At 40.6% G+C, this 16234-nt stretch overlaps 1 protein-coding gene across 1 annotated transcript; it reads right to left on the minus strand.

Moving 5' to 3' along the window:
- Positions 1-10347: 10347 nt before the first annotated feature.
- On the minus strand, positions 10348-12133 carry LOC144533336 (trace amine-associated receptor 13c-like). Its single transcript, XM_078274632.1, has 2 exons — positions 11958-12133; positions 10348-11164 (listed from the first exon to the last, which is right to left on the minus strand). The coding sequence occupies exons 1-2, from the start codon at positions 12131-12133 to the stop codon at positions 10348-10350; spliced, it is 993 nt and encodes a 330-aa protein (XP_078130758.1).
- Positions 12134-16234: the final 4101 nt, after the last annotated feature.

The raw sequence follows: 16234 nt of genomic DNA on the forward strand, positions 1-16234 counted from the left end.
AGCCTTCATGACCATAGGTGAGGGTAGGAACAAAAACTGACCGGTAGATTGAGAGCTTTGCCTTCTGGCTCAGCTCTTTTTCGCACAACGGTGCGATAAATTGAATGTAATACCGCACCTGCTGTGCCGATTCTCCGACCAATCTCCCGCTCCATTGTCCCTCACTGCGAACAAGACCCCAAGGTACTCCTTCACTCTGGGTGATCTTTATAAAGATGGTGCCCTTAAGTCATTTGACAATCTGGTTGAACAATTCAAGCTAGCCAACAATCAATTCTGGAGATATCTTCAGCTGAGACATCTCCTTATTACTACTTTTGGCTCTATACACACACCAACTCAGCGCATGGACCTCATTAAAGAGATTTTGCGGATTGCAGAGATTGGTCATGGGGCTTCCCATTATTACTCTATGCTTATGAACCATACTGGTTACCCGTCCAACACAGCTCTGAAAACCTTATGGGAGAGGGACCTGAACATAACAATTAAAGAAAACGATTGGGATACAATTATTGGAGTCACTAAACAAGTTTCAAGGGATATCAAAATAAGATTGATTCAATTCAAAATCCTTCATCGTTTCTATTGGTACCCAAGTAGGCTATTCATGCTAGGTATAAAGGAAACACCAGATTGTTGGAGGTGTGAAGGGGAGCTGGATACCGTAACACATGCCCTATGGTCATGTCCAAAGATTCAGACACTTTGGAAAAGGGTTCATGAGAATATTACAGAGGTCATAAGAGTGGATTTTGAGTTTTGCCCCAGTCTTTACATATTAGGCAACCCTAAGCCCATGGCCTATATTGTAAAACCCCTAGCCAATTGGATTCAGACAAGTATAATGATTGGCAAACAGATGATAATGATGAAGTGGAAAGATGCAGAAGGCCTGCTGTTTCAAGACTGGCTTACAGAGCTAGACAAAGTAGCAGCTTTTGAAAGAATATCCTATAGTATAATAAACGACATTGATAAATATAATGAGAAATGGGGAATGTTCTTAAGATTGTATTCATTACATGGTAGCTAGAAGGTATGTGTATACACTCTGATCATTGTGGCCTGTTCCTGGGGAGCTATCACGGAATTGAGGGTGGAAGTGGTCTGGGTGCAATACAGGGGTCTGTTTATTGGACTACCTCAACCTTAAATTGGACAATGAATGGACACGCAGCATTGTTTTGGTAGTCTCCTGGAAAGACTGCTTAACATGTCGTAGATGGTCAAATTTTCTTGTCATGGACTGTCTATTCTATTGTACTTATTTATTTTTTTAAAGTGCCCATATTATGCTCATTTTCAGGTTCATAATTGTATTTTAAGGTTGTACCAGAATAGGTTTACATGGTTTAATTTTCAAAAAACACCATATTTTTGTTGTACTGCACAGCTCTCTCTCACTGCTGCAGATCCTCTTTTCAGCTGGTCTCTGTTTTAGCTACAGAGTGAGACCTCTTTTCTTCTTCTTCTTCTGTACTATCTTTGAGTGCACTCGTGCATGCGCAGTAGCTCAGATGTAGATCATGTCAGCTAGCTAGCTCCATAGACAGTAAAAGAAAGGCTGTTTCTCCAACTTCGGTCAGTTACAAGGCAGGATTAGCTGGGAGACTTCTAAATGAGGGTGCACGTGTAAGTAGTTCTTTTGTAGATTATGGTGAACTTGTGTGTGTTGTAGCAGCGCTTTGCTATTGAGAATGAGGTAGCATGCTAACGCTAATGCTACGAGCTAACAGTTGTGGTTAGCCAGCTCATTTCGGCTTGTGACATCACAAGCCATGCCGATTTTGAACAGCTCACCCGGAGACTGAAGGCAGGACACATTCAGAAACCGTATCTCACTCAAAACAGCATGGATGGATTTTTTTCAAAGTTTGTATGCGTGTGGAAGCACCAGAGACACAAAAGAACACCCCAAATCCCAGAAAGTGTTTTTTTCATAATATGGGCACTTTAAGTATAATTCTATCATTATTATCTTATTTCAGTGCCCTCACTCTATTTCATTATCAACACAATACAGTTGTGTATTTTAATTTTGCCTCTGTTTGTTTGCTGTAAAAATTAAAACTCAAAAAAGTTTGAGTCTGAAAAATATTAAATGAAGTTAACTGTTCACACAATACAGTAATATGAGCTATTTAAATTAGCTGGACACATGGTTAATCATTATTTGGTCTTACGAGAGTGTTGCAGTGTGTACTTTTTCCATTGCTATCACACCAATCAGCCCAGATGTCCATGTTTACCCGCCGGCAAAAGTCTGCTGGATGACTCGTGTCAACAAAGTTCCCTCTCTACCGTTTTTCTTAGTGCAGCCCCATGGAAACCATACATGATGGTGGCAAAGCTGCGTCATTCTCCCCAGTCCCCTACCTATTCTGCAAAAATGGTCACTTCTGGCTACAAAATATCAAGATGTTTTTTGCCAAAATGCAAAGTCCAAAGGCTTCATTACGACAGTCCACAAACCAACAGGTGATGTCACTGATGCTACCTCCATTATATTTACATCCTGTGGTTGGTGTCCGAGCCACCGAGGTCCAGCCAATCAGCGTCCTGTGCGGAGCTACTGGCAGCTACAGGTACGGTAAGGTGTGTGTGTGCTGGGCGACTGTTTAAAACAACAATGGAGACTCCAAAAGAGGTTAGCTTAGATGCTGCAATAGCATTAGTCAATACCCACTAGGTCCGGATTTGTTGCGGCACGGCTGCGGCCATGACTGACAGCTGTAGTCACGAGGACCCACAAGATTCGCGAATTCACGTAGAATAGAACCACAAAACCAACAACAGTTTGTTTCCATCCAAAAGAGTAGAGGGGAAACAACTCTGTGCTGTGTTTTCAAGGTGTAGTGCAGGGAAATATGATCCGCCGTGAGCACGGTGTATTTTATTTTGAAAATGAACCAGATTTTTATTTTGTTTCTGTGCTCGACTTCCTGTCCCGCACTATCTGCCATGTGCTGAACTGCTGCGGAGCGCTTCAGCATCCAGCAAAAATAGAAGCTCTGCTCAGGAGGGCTGCGGACTGCCGCAGCTGGTGGAAATTGGGGGTAAAGTAATTTGGTCCAAGTCTTAAGCAAGTCTTGAGTTCAAATCAAATCACATTTTTTACACTAACACGTGAAGCAGCCAATTCTGTTCTGATATTTGCATATTGGGCTTACATTAGTTAGCATGTATTAGTTGTAAGTGAACAGATTATATTAGGCTAATGTTAGCTAAAATCAGACCTGGTGGCAGGCACTTACCAATCAGAATGAGTCCGTAAATGACAAACAAAGTTTGAGGTTGTAGTCTGGCGGTCCAACATTTTTGATAAGCAGGTCCAAAGTTATAAATCCAAAGTTATTACTCGTGCCACTGAGGCAACTATTGTGGTGGTCTGACTAATGAGGCTTTATTAGGGGTCTTTGATGTAGCATGTTGCCAGGTATGGATTGGCCATCGCTAGTACCGGTAGATTTCCCAGTGGGCCGGTCTATTTGTGTGGGCTGCATGTGGTGCATGCCGGTCAAAACCTTTATTTATTTTATTTATTTTTTTTGATCGCCCATAGAGACAAGAGAGATCTTATGATTGGCCCACTTGTCTGTCTTTCATGTGAGCACTGGCCATTCCCATCCTTGGTCCTGGCACAGAGAGAAAAGAGATCACATGATTGGCCTTCTGGTTTGTCTGTCATCTGAACACTGGCAAATCACATCCTTCTATGGCCCACTTCCATCCTTCCATAGAGACAGTGCATTTAAGTCCCAACCCCACCGGTGGGGAAAACCCCTCCACATAGTGCCTGTAGCTAGCTAAAAACACGAAATTTAAGCATGTCTAATGATAATTTAAGCACCTTTGTCTGCCAGCGAGGACAAGTTAGCTGTTAGTAAGTTAATGTTAGCTATGTGTTAGCAAGCTAAGGCACTTGCAAACATTATACTGTAGCTTTCTGATTTATCCACATTCCACTAACGTTAACTTATAACACATTTTGCATACTGCTTGTACAAAATGCAGCTTTAGCTTAATTTACATACATATTACCTGTTTACTATAAAAGACATCTTAATGACCTCCATGCTCCACCCTCAACCTTTAGACATCTTGCCATCAAGAGCCAGGAAGCCTTTTTGACGCAGTGAGTACACTATCATACTATCTTACGTACCTCACAGCTACGTGGCAGTGTTAGGGGCTGGAAAGTATGCACATCTGGGGAGTGCAAGGACGGGTGGTGTCTGGCTGATTGTGTCGGGCTGTTCTGGGTCTCAAAAGTCCAGGGCTGAATTTTTACCCCAGTCCAGCCCTGCATGTTGCCATAGAAATGAGTTTGACTGACAGCAAGTCATCCAATTATGACCATCACATACCTGGGGGCTTTTTGAGTCATCCAATCATGATTCACAGTTTGGGCTCCTGGCGCTGCATAGTATACTTGATAGTCAGACAGAAATGTGACAACATTAAATCATTTAATTTTTTAGGCCATTTAACAGCTAACGTCCAAACTTGTGAATACATGTCATCTGAGTCATAATGCCTCAATTGAAGTTGTCTCGAGTCATTAACTTACAAATCCAAGTCAAGTCTCAAGTCATTTATTTTTTAGTCAAGTCGCAAATCATTAAAACGGTGACTCGTTTTTAATTCAACTCCAAGCCCTTTTCCAAACAGTGTCCAGTGATGGCTTCTCAGATGGTTCTGTGTCACAAACCATCTGACGCCGTCAGGTTAATACTAAGTAGCACTTTGTTGGCAAATAATTGTGCCCATTCCTGATGAATTACACTGTAAAGTGAATGTGATTGTTTATACTTTTTACCTGGCAATTCTTGTGCCATTTCTTTGACACTGTGATAATTTTACAGTGAGTTAAAACATTATTTTATATCATAAACTGCTGGGAAGTGTTTAAGTGTCTAATAAGCTTTTATACTCCTGTATCTGAGACTTCACAGATCATGTTACATGACCTCACTGTCAGCTGGAGTAACACGTCAACACAGATGCAGCCCCTGGTGTAGGACTGCTTGCCATAAAAAGCAGTTTCTCTTTAAAACTGCTTTACTCTATTAACACCTCAACAGCAGCAGCTGGAGGTTCCTTTACCTAACCTACTCCATTTCCAACACTCATTTCCCCCCCTCATTCCACAGCAAATCCTACTCCTTCCCCAATGCCCCAGCACTCTTTACTTCCCCACAGAGCCTCCCTCTGTCGACCCTCAAGCCTTTGCTATTGCAAACCCTGTGGCCAACAGCTCTTTCCTTCTAGACTCCATTCCCCCAGTTTGACCCATTTCACCCATACAACCAGCTCAACATCTACCTCTCCATCATCTTGGATTTGTCTTTTAGGTTTAAGTAGGTTTAAGTTTTACATGTTCCACTATAGATCCGGTTCCTACACAAACGGTAGTATTCGGACCAGATTAGAATGCAAATTTTGGTTCCGACTGAAATATTTGACCTCTGTCGCTCTGGACAGCGGCAGACTCTTTTTTCTTTCTCCCTTTTCTGCCGAGTGGCGCACGTGTCCGCTAATTGCGAGTGTCCGTGCTATTCTCCGACATGCACTCTACAATCACTGCTGATATACGGCTTTTTGTACACGTTCTGAAACGAATGTAAAAATATCACGCTATCGTAAATGTAGGCTACTTTTAAAATGCCATATTTTCCCTCTGGACTCACCAAAACGGACGTAAAGGCATATTAACTATTCACTGCACGTGATCGCTAGTAAACATATTACACTTCCTCTGCTAGTCTATCGTTCAGGACAAGACCCTGGAGGCTGGTGGTGGGGGAGTCTGCCCTTTCAAACTCCTACCTGTGTGTACAGGCCTCTTGGACACCATCTGAGAGACTTTTCTCCTGTGCAGGAAATGTCATAAGTAAGGAGAGGTGTAGTATCTTGCCAGAGAAGGCAAATATGGTCATTTTTCTGCAAAAGAACGGCTAAAGTTTGAAGATGGTTAGCATACCAACTCAACAACATTTATTTTGTTGTTACTTGTTAATAGTGTAACTGTTATTTGTTAAATTATTGTAGTTATGTATTAGGTGACTTAGGTTTACTTATTATTAGGGCTGTCAAATGATAAAAAAAATTTAATCGTGATTAATCACTGAATTTGTATAGTTAATCGCGATTAATCGCATATTTTATCACATGATTAAAATTCTATTATTTTGCATATCAGAACAGTTTTTAAGTACATCATTAACAATCAAAAGCAATTTTTACCAGTGTATCTTGATTGTGAATCAGATGAATGCAAAGAAAGTTACTTTATGAACTTGATTTACTGTAAACAAAAGAAAAATGTGTGAATCTGTCCTCCAAGTACCTAACTAAAAAACTAAAAATCCCTATCCTTACTAGAGTCAATATAGTGTTTAGTAACTCCTAAATAATGTTGATTACTCACTGACGTCCAGTGATCACCGGTTAATGAGACAGTGTTTGCAGCACCTTGCAGCTGTTCCAGTTGGGCTGCTTTCTCCGTGTCGTACAGGCTGTGTATCCGTGAAAACTACTGTCCCCCTCGACAGCAACGAGACGGGTCAGAACATGCCAACCATAGTACATCTTTAAGACCCAAGTCCTCTACGATGCTGACAGGTCTGCAGTTAGCCCGCATGCTAATGGGTAGCATCATGTTAACTGTACTACTATGCTTAGCTCCGTAGGTGCTAGCTCAAGCTTGACGTGCTTCGGTGATATTTTAATTTGGCTTTACACAACGTGCATATGGCTTTTGATTTGTCTATGAGCCGTCCGGGAGTTTTGGAAAATAAAAAGCTCCATTCAGAGTTAAAATCAGAAATAGTCAAAATAGTAGCCTGTTAGCCACGACGCAAAGCAGAGTGAAGTGTAAAATAAATTAATAAATGCCGGCATGCAATTAATGCGATTAAATTTTTTTTATCGCATCAGCCCTTAATCGCATCGCGATTAACGCATTAACGCTGACAGCCCTAATTATTATATATTTAAGTACCTTAAAATGTTAATATATAGTTGAATCAAAAGAGCCTTTCTTTGATGTAATTTTTCAGTTTTTCAAGAAACGGTTTAGGAATCGGAATCGTTTTAAAAGTACCGGTTTGGCATCGGAATTGTAAAAATTCAAACGGCACCCAACCCTAGTTTTTACACTTAACAGGTCCTATCCACCACTCATGTCAGCAGACATCTCTAGTTCGTTCAACACACTTGCTGTGGTACACTTGACTCTTAACACTACTGCTACATCTTTACTTAGGGACCATTCAGTATTTATGGGATGGACCACCGGAGGAAAATAGGGGAGGGTCATGTCTTTTTATTATTTGTTGAAGGGAGGGTCATCCAACATTTTTTAGTCTGGGGGGGAGGTCGCCCAACTTTTGTATTCATGAAAACAGCAACATTTCAAAGTGGCTTGTTTGGTGCATACTTTTCCATGTAGCTCTCAGTCTCGGCCACCCATTGCTAGCAGATGGGTCTGACCCAACAAAAATTGCAACATGACAGCAACACGAGTTTGGAGTTGCTTTCTTTGAGAATGCAACCCTATAGCTAACTCTACATAGTTGATTTCTCGCATAAAAAAGTCTCAGAAGTGAATTTAGTAATGAAATAGCAGACAAACAATGTATAAAGTTTCCAGTTGTTGGCCACAACAGCAATCCATGGTTGTTGTGATTGTTGCAGCGCTTTGCACACCTACACATTTAACTTAGAATTTCTGTCAATATGGGTTATTACCCAGTGTGCTTTGTTGAATGGTCTCAATGTTTCATTGTTTTATTTCATGTGAATTCTAGTTTACTAGAGGAGTAACTTTGAATTTGAAGTAATGCAGTAATGCAGGAAGTGTGCATTTAGTTTCCATGCTTATTGTGTTTCCACAACAATATTAGTGAGTAAATCTACTGAAATGGCCACCATAATAGTGGAGTGTGATGTGTAAGATGAGAAAGCAGAGGTTAAGTCATGTATCTCATGGTTGTGAAAAAACAGTGGCCATCTGTACATCTTTGCCAAGCGCAAACCTGTGCAAAAGGCATCAATAAATTGTTGGGGAGGGTCATGCCTTTTTTCCCAATCATTTTGGATGGTCATAGAAAAATTTATTGCTGGTCAAGTCTATTTTGACTAAAGATACCAAAACTCCTCCGGTAGCCCCTCAAATAAAAACAAAAAACAGTCCCTTAGCACTTATTTGATGCACCTTCTCATCCCGCCTTGGCTTGCATCTTCTCTGTTTTACTGCTTTGTCCTTGTACACCAGTCACATGTGTCACTTGCCAAACCTCTTCACCCAACATTCTTTCATGTGCTGCTAAAGTTCCGCCATCCCGCCCTTTACTATGACGTCATGATGGTTTATACCAACTTCAAAGACTAAGGTTGCAGTGCTTCAAGCTGTTATGTTTTCTATAACTCTCTAAGTTGTACAGAGTATTTTTAGAAATACTAACCTCCCACTGCACTGGTTTCCTCTCTCCTCAGGTTTTATCTGGACCTCCTCTGCAGCGCATCATAACCAACCTTTTAAACCCCCCTGCTTTCTTTTCTTTTCCTTATTTCCTTCATTTTCTTTTTTATATGACTTTTCTTCCATATATTTATATTTATGTTTAATAATACATGTGTATTTATTTTAATATTTACAAATGTATATCTTTCATAGCATGCTTTTTAGATTTGATTATTCTTTCCTTTTCGGGGGTTAATTTCCACCTGCAGAGGGGGTCCCACCTAATATGTTTCTACTGATTTTTTAATAAATATTTTTAAAAATGCCTTGGTTGTCCTTTGTAATTTTTGCTCAGCCTTATCTATATTTTAATAATAATTGTATTGTGTTTCTTTCTATATTCTTACTATTTATTATTATTATTATTATTATTATTATTATTATTATTATTACTACTACTACACATTGAATTACTTGCCTCAAGATTTTAACAACATTTTTTAAACCTCAGCACTTATTACTAATTTTTAATGGTATGTGTACTTTTTAACCTCAAGGGCAAGTAATCCAGATAGTATTTTAGACTTTTTAAATGTTTCTAGTCGTTTTTAATGTTAAATGATATTCCTTCATATTGGGTTAGATTTTTTTTATATTGCGACGCCGGGGCATTTATTTTTATTATTTATTTTGTTATGTCTCCAGGAGAGAGGCCAGGGCAAGTGTGGAGGTGAACTTTTATTTAAAGTTTTATTCTCCCCCTGTCCGTCCTGTCCAGTGGTTCTTTTAACCTGCTTTTAATATCTGTCTTTCTTTTAAGCAGCTTTTATATAACCAAACTTGGTTTTTTTAAGAAGATTTTTAAGTGTTTTATTCACACCAGTGGTCCCATTGTGCCCGTGCCCCTCGCAGCGCCCATCCCGGATGTTGCGTTTTAACCCAATCCTAACCCTAGTTTCTCCCTCTGACCCTAATTAATCCCTCCATTCCTGAATTTAACCCCAGACCAAGTCTGATATCAGTCCCTCCACAGCCTCTCTACCACAGTTGGTCTTGCAGGAGCCAGGCTGCAGTATCTGAATCTAAAACAAGGCATAGATCACAGGGTTTAGACAAGAGTTAAAATAATACAGATGGACTGCAAATGATGCAGATGAAGCAACTATCAAGTTGTCACAGATGAGTTAAAGCAGGAGTAAAACAAGGCATAGATCATCAATAAATGTTATACAAAGATCAAATATGAATGACACTTGACTGAAATGATTAGAACAACTTTTGTTCCTAAGCAGAAAGGGAACATGATGTTTTTGTACCGACAGATTTATCTGAAACACAACAGTGGATTTTTTTCTGTAGTGGAAATATGCATACACATAAAGTTAGCCTGTTCAGCGGCATCTTATTTTCTACGTGAAGCAGGAGCCCAGCAGGCCTGTAATTTATGTTTGCAACAAAATGGTTTGCAGCACCAAACATAGCGACATAAATACAAAGCTTTAGTAACTCTCTTGTTGTGTCGGGTTGAAATGTTCCCTATCACAATGAAAAAAAGGTTCCCTAGGAAAAAAAAGATTGCGTAAGTGTCATACATGTGTGAATATAAAGCTTGCATTAAACTGAGTGATTACCTAGAAAACAGTATATGGTGCGTGTGACTCTTTCTTTAAATGCAGCAGCATCAGAGAGACAAAATACACAACAACATAAAGCTGAAGCACAGGCCTTTCAATTGTTGTTCATACACAATTTAGACTTAAAGACAGGAAAGCATATGTTCACCTTCTGTATTTGATATTTAACTCACTGAACAGCAAGAACATAATCATTCCATTAATTCTTAGACCAAGTCTGATCTCAGTCCCTCCACAGCCTCTCTACAGCATGTTGGTCTCACAGGAGCCAGGCTGCAGTATCTGAAGAGTAACAATGAGTTTAACTGCTTTTCTAAACCAGGGGTAAAACAAGGCATAGATGACAGGGTTTAGACAAGAGTTAAAATAGAACACAAAGAGAACGTAGGATGCAGATAAAGCATTGTCCAAGCTGTCACCTGCAAGAGAGACGGAGTAATATGGGCAGAAACATAGTAGAAACACAACTACAAGAACACCAAGAGTCCTGGCTGCTTTCAGCTCTGATTTCTTTGCCTTTGGAGTCACTGAAAGCTGGAGTGTGACAGCTGTAATGTGAGAGCGCATGGCACGAGCCTGAGACACAGCCACAGCAAATATTCTCAGATACAGAGCTATGATGACAAAAACTGGAACAATAAAGGACAAAACAAGGTCTACAGCTCCTAAGACATAGTCAACGACAAACACACATTCTCCATAGCAGGAATTATACCTCCCTGGTTGAGTCAGGGCATCATTTACAAAGGGAAAGCTGTAGGAAACAGAATAGAGCCAACACAGACAAACACAGAGTTTAACTCTGTTGACAGTGATTCTAGTGGTGTAATGCAGAGGGTCACAAATAGCCACATAACGGTCAACTGATATGAGCACCATGTCACCTATTGAGGATGCGGTAATGATGCTTGAAAGATACTTATAAAGAAAACACACAAAGTCACCAAGAAACCAGCAGGATGTTTTTCGGAGGATTTCTCCTGGCATCACCACGAGGCCCACTAGAAAGTCTGATACAGCCAGAGAGAGGAGGAGGATGTTGGTGGGTGTGTGGAGCTGCCTAGAGGGAAAGAGAAAAGCACAATTAAACTAACAAGTCCTCATATCTAAATGACAAACAAACATTTTATGTTAGTTCTTTCTGAAACAATCGAAAAATCATTCCAAAAACACTCCGTTTTTTTTAGGGCTGTCAATCGATTAAAAAATGTAATCTAATTAATTACATACTCTGTGATTAATTAATCGAAATTAATCGCATACATAATTAATGGTGCCTGAACCGATACTTTTTAAGAAAGTAAGAAAAGAAAAAAAAAGGGTACTAAACAACAGTTGCTGACATTAAAGAACGGCTTGTTTATTGCTAAGGCCATATGGTCAAAATGAAATGATTTAATAATAATGTATAACAATAACAATAACTTATTTCACTAGTAAATTGCTGTTGAACGACAAAAACAACCAACAGATAGGAAAAGGACATTTACAATAACTTCAAATGCACCACGAGGCTGTAGTTTAGAGCATCAGAGAGAAGCGCAGACATATCAGTGGCACCAGATTTTCGTCTGTATGCAAACATCAATATGGAATGGATTAATCTGCATTAATTTGACAGCCCTAGTTTTTTTACGATCTGTCATAGAAACAGGCCTTATTCAAATCATTTTGATTATCACAGTATGAAAAGAACAGGTGTTACATTATAATAACATCATCAATAGGTCCCTCGAGCATCCCACTAAGCCCTGACAGTGAGACATCAAGCCAGCATGCACAATACCAGGACCCTGAAACTGACACAGTGTTAATTTTTCTAAACCTTCAATTTTTGAGACAATCATCTTTACCTGAAGTGGGAGACTGAGATGATGACGAGCAGGTTGAGAGCTACAGTGAGCAGAGAGATGGAGTAGAGCGAAATGTGAATGAGCATCACTTCAAACCAAGGAGGTGTCAGCTTCCTGCAGGAGGTGTTGAAGAGTTGTGGAAAGCAGATCTCTGCTCCGTCCTGTGTCTCCATCATCTGTGTGAGGATGAGAGAGGCCTCAGCTCTCTGCTTCAAACTCTGATGTATCTCTTTCTACCCTTGTCTCCACCCCTCACTTTCTCTCTCTCGGTCTCTGTTGGACACTGAGGACTTCTCTTGCTCTACACGTCACGTCATCTTCTACACTTTCTCTGTTAGTCCACAAGTCTTTCGATAATCATTTTTCTTTTCAATCCTCCGGTGTTCTCCCTTTCTGTCAATCTTCTGTAACCCCCAGATTCCATACTTTCAGATCTCGACCCGGCTGAACACATGCAACAGCGTGGCCTGGTGCAGGTATAAGCACTTTAATCCTTAGATAATTGGGCGGCAGGTCAGTGATTCAGTTTGGTTCAAGCTTACCAAACCCTTAAGTCTTCAACAGCTTCCTAGTAATAGCCCCATGCATTGTCTTTTATGGTGTAAGTTTATGTATATATAATTTCAACAATCAAGAGTTGTACAGGCAGATGCAAGCATGAAACACAACATCGGGAGAGGGAAATAATGGCATATTTGTGTGTAAAACTAAGCATCACGCGCACAGAGCAGCCACCATGTGCCTGTGACTGTCTGATTTGCGTGCGCTTGAGGGCAGACACGCTCTCACAGAAACTCTCCTCTCAAAGTTGATTTCTGCTCGCTCAAATCAAACTGACTTTTGACATTGTGGATGCAGATACCAACGGAGGCCCCTGACGGTAATAAATACCTGGAATACATACGAATTACAGTAGTTTACTTTTGATAGCTATATGTATGATTTATGAGAACAGCCTGTCTGGTTTGATCTTGCTAAGCCATCTCAGTGTCTCGACAACTGACTCAGTAGTTTTTATTCTGCTCAGTCAGGCCCTCTGTTCCTGCCACTACCCCAAGGCCTATGCACTTCTAAGAAACTTTCCAGACTTGCCATCAGATGCCCTCACACTTTCCCATTGGTAACTGAAGAGGATTATTTCTTGTTCTGCACCGTCAGGCTCAAAGGCCCTCACCTCAAATTCTGATCCCAATTGTTTTACACTATAAACTATCCTCTTTAGCGTATTCGTTGAATGATCTCTTAACCAATGGACTTAAAATAAAATCACTGAGACGATAGATTACAATTAACTTTTTAGTAACAGTATTTTAAGATATAAGGCACATGTGGGCTCACTAACTGAGGTTTCTGACACCTCCCAAGTCAAATGAGCCCCTTCTTAACAGTTACAGTCTCTTTTTATTCCCTCAGGGCGCTTGGTCCTCCTCCTCAGCATGGGGGATGCTTTATGCATCCCTGGATGGCAGCTGTCTGGTCATTCCTCCAAATGGGGTTGACAGACACCCTGTCTCCTTGTCGTGACCTTATTGACCAAACGCCTGAACACGCATCTTGACTATTTCCTGCCATAAACCCTCTCACACAGAAACACACAATCTTTGGGTAAACTTTTAACCATATGGTACCCCCTGCAACCTTAATTACCTATTCTGTGTCCCTGCTTATCTCATACCCCCAACTCATAAAAGCCTAAACTGAGTTTATGACTTAACAGCTGAACATTCTAGCAACAGAGGTCATTCTAACCACTTCCTCAATTATTTGCTCACAGCTCTTTTTGCAACGTGCCCAAATGTAACTATAACTGTTAATATTCTATAATCATGTCTAAAATAATAGAAATATCTCTTTATCTCCCATCCACCTGCGCACTGCTTCCTGAAGCTCCTCACTGCAAGCTGTGAGCAGGTGCCAGAGTTTGCCCAAGAAATGGCATTCTTCATGTGAAAGCTCTGCTCCAGAACCTGGCTCTCTTTAGCCTGTTCCAGTCTCCTCTGAATGTTCTGACCTTTGCTCTCAGACCTCCAATGCCTTCATGGGCCATCTAGCACATCTCTGTAGTCAAGCAGGTTACCAGCTAGCCCTCTGCTTGATCTCCTGCTAACTTATAACTATTCTGATTATCGGCCTGCGAGCATAGCCTAACAGTCAGCAAGCCTCGGGCCTTCCTACCTCTCATCAATCCTCTCCATTGCAGTCTGATTGAATTTGGCTGGCGCAGTCTTGTTGTTAAGCACTAAAAAGCAACATTGGATGTTCACCACCCAGGACCAAAAGATGCAGAAGTAGAACCAGTAGGATAATAAAGGGTCCAACAAGTCTTCCAAACCATATGACAATATCTTTTTTTTTATTCCTACCCTCTAATACAACTCATAGGAGTATTATATGAATTAACACCCTATCCTTGGCAAGAAAATGTGCCCCACTACTTTTACTTTCAAACAGGACCGGTCCCCCGTCTCCTGGCTGAAAGTCCTGTGGTTGTTTGACCCATTCACCACCCTAACCTGCTTTCTTACACAGAATTTGGCTCTCTTATACTTTGTGTCCTTATTTAATGTTTTGCTTAATTGGCTTCTTCCGTACATTTTGGTGTACTCTGGCAGCACTACAACCCTCTTTACCTGCTAAATCCTCCACTTTATTCACCAGCTGGTCTCTGTCTATTTGCTGCTGAGCTACACCAAACTCTTTGGTACAGTGGGTTTTAGAGTCCAAAAATGGACTCTGATGAGTGGTAAACGTCTGGCATCGTAAGGCATATTAGTGGTAAGAGCGTGGTCCCCCCCGAAGTGCTTTGAGTGTTTATGATAAAGCACTATATAAATATATGGAATTATTATTATTATCGTTAGAGCTGTGAGAGTGAACAAAAACAGTAAAGGTTTGGACCTGAAAACCCAAATACCAGTGAGTTAAAAACACTCCATAGAGCTGAGAGCAGCTGCACAGTCAGGAGATAATTCTCTGTGGATTTGTGACTGGCAGCAAACCCTCTCACATTACACATGATCATTGAATCCCTTTTGTATTGTAAAAAAAAATCAAAAGAATTCCTATTGATTAAATTATTGCATTGTCAGACACAATAACAACTGAAAAAACAGTCCTGTTCAGTAATGATTGCATCACGTTGATGGGTTCATGCTGACACTTGTTTGTCTTCACACCTCTGATTGTAGTGACACCTCATTGGTCGAGATGTCATCATCTGACTAACCCATGCAGGTGTGAACAAACTTCCTGTCCCGAGGGGTTCAGCACACTGCCTTTAGGAGCCACTAATGGGCTGCAAAACATTGTTCATGAAGAGGCAAATGAAATCTGACGGGACCTGTTGAGAACTGTTTGAGTGTCTGACGATGCCCACTATACACAACAAAGTAAATGGTCATTTAGCCCATCAAACACTGATCTATTGGGAGATGAGTTTGGTACTTCAGTTTTAGCTTGGCTAATTAAGACACCATACTGTAGCGTTCACATGAACTTTACCTCTTTAAACTTGCTGAAGACTACATTGTTTGAATGCAGTTTTTCGTTTTAGTACCATATGGTTGTAAGCAGGGCCTGAAATGAACTTTTTTGGCCACCAGCCACACAGGCTTTTTACCAGCCAATGTTTTGCCTCAAAGGAAGCACCAGCATCAGAATCAGAATGGGTTTTATTGCCAAGTACATTTTTTAACACATACATGGAATTTGTTTTGGTGTTGTTATGTCACACATTCTCTAGATGGAATATTAAACAATATAAGTATAGGTATAAACAATATAAGTATAAGTATATGTACACAGTATGTATTAAATTGAAAATGTATTAAATTTATTAAAACTAAAGATAGAAATAAAAAAAAAAAATAAATAGCAAAGAGCAAAGAGCATTACAGCAGAGAGAGAGCAGTGGAATGAAGAGCCAGAGGTGGACAGTCAGGGTGGTTTCCAGGCCTTGTTAATAAGGCTAGTGGTGGAGGGGAAAAAGCTGTTCATGTGACGTGAGGTTTTGGTCCTGATGGACCTCAGCCTCCTGTCAGAGGGGAGTGTCTCAAAGAGTTTGTAGAGTTTGCAGCACGCTTCAGAGTCCTGGTGGCGTATAGGTGCTGGAGCGGCGGCAGATTGCAGCCAATCACCTTCTCTGCAGACCGAATGACACGCTGCAGTCTGCCCTTGTCCTTGGCAGTGGCAGCAGCGAATTTATTCAGCTGCCGCAGGAAGTACATCCTCTGTTGTGCTTTCTTGATGAGGGAGCTGATGTTCAGCTCTACAGTGTC

This window comes from Sander vitreus, chromosome 18, assembly GCF_031162955.1.
Source record: "Sander vitreus isolate 19-12246 chromosome 18, sanVit1, whole genome shotgun sequence".
In the NCBI taxonomy this organism is placed as follows: domain Eukaryota; kingdom Metazoa; phylum Chordata; class Actinopteri; order Perciformes; family Percidae; genus Sander; species Sander vitreus.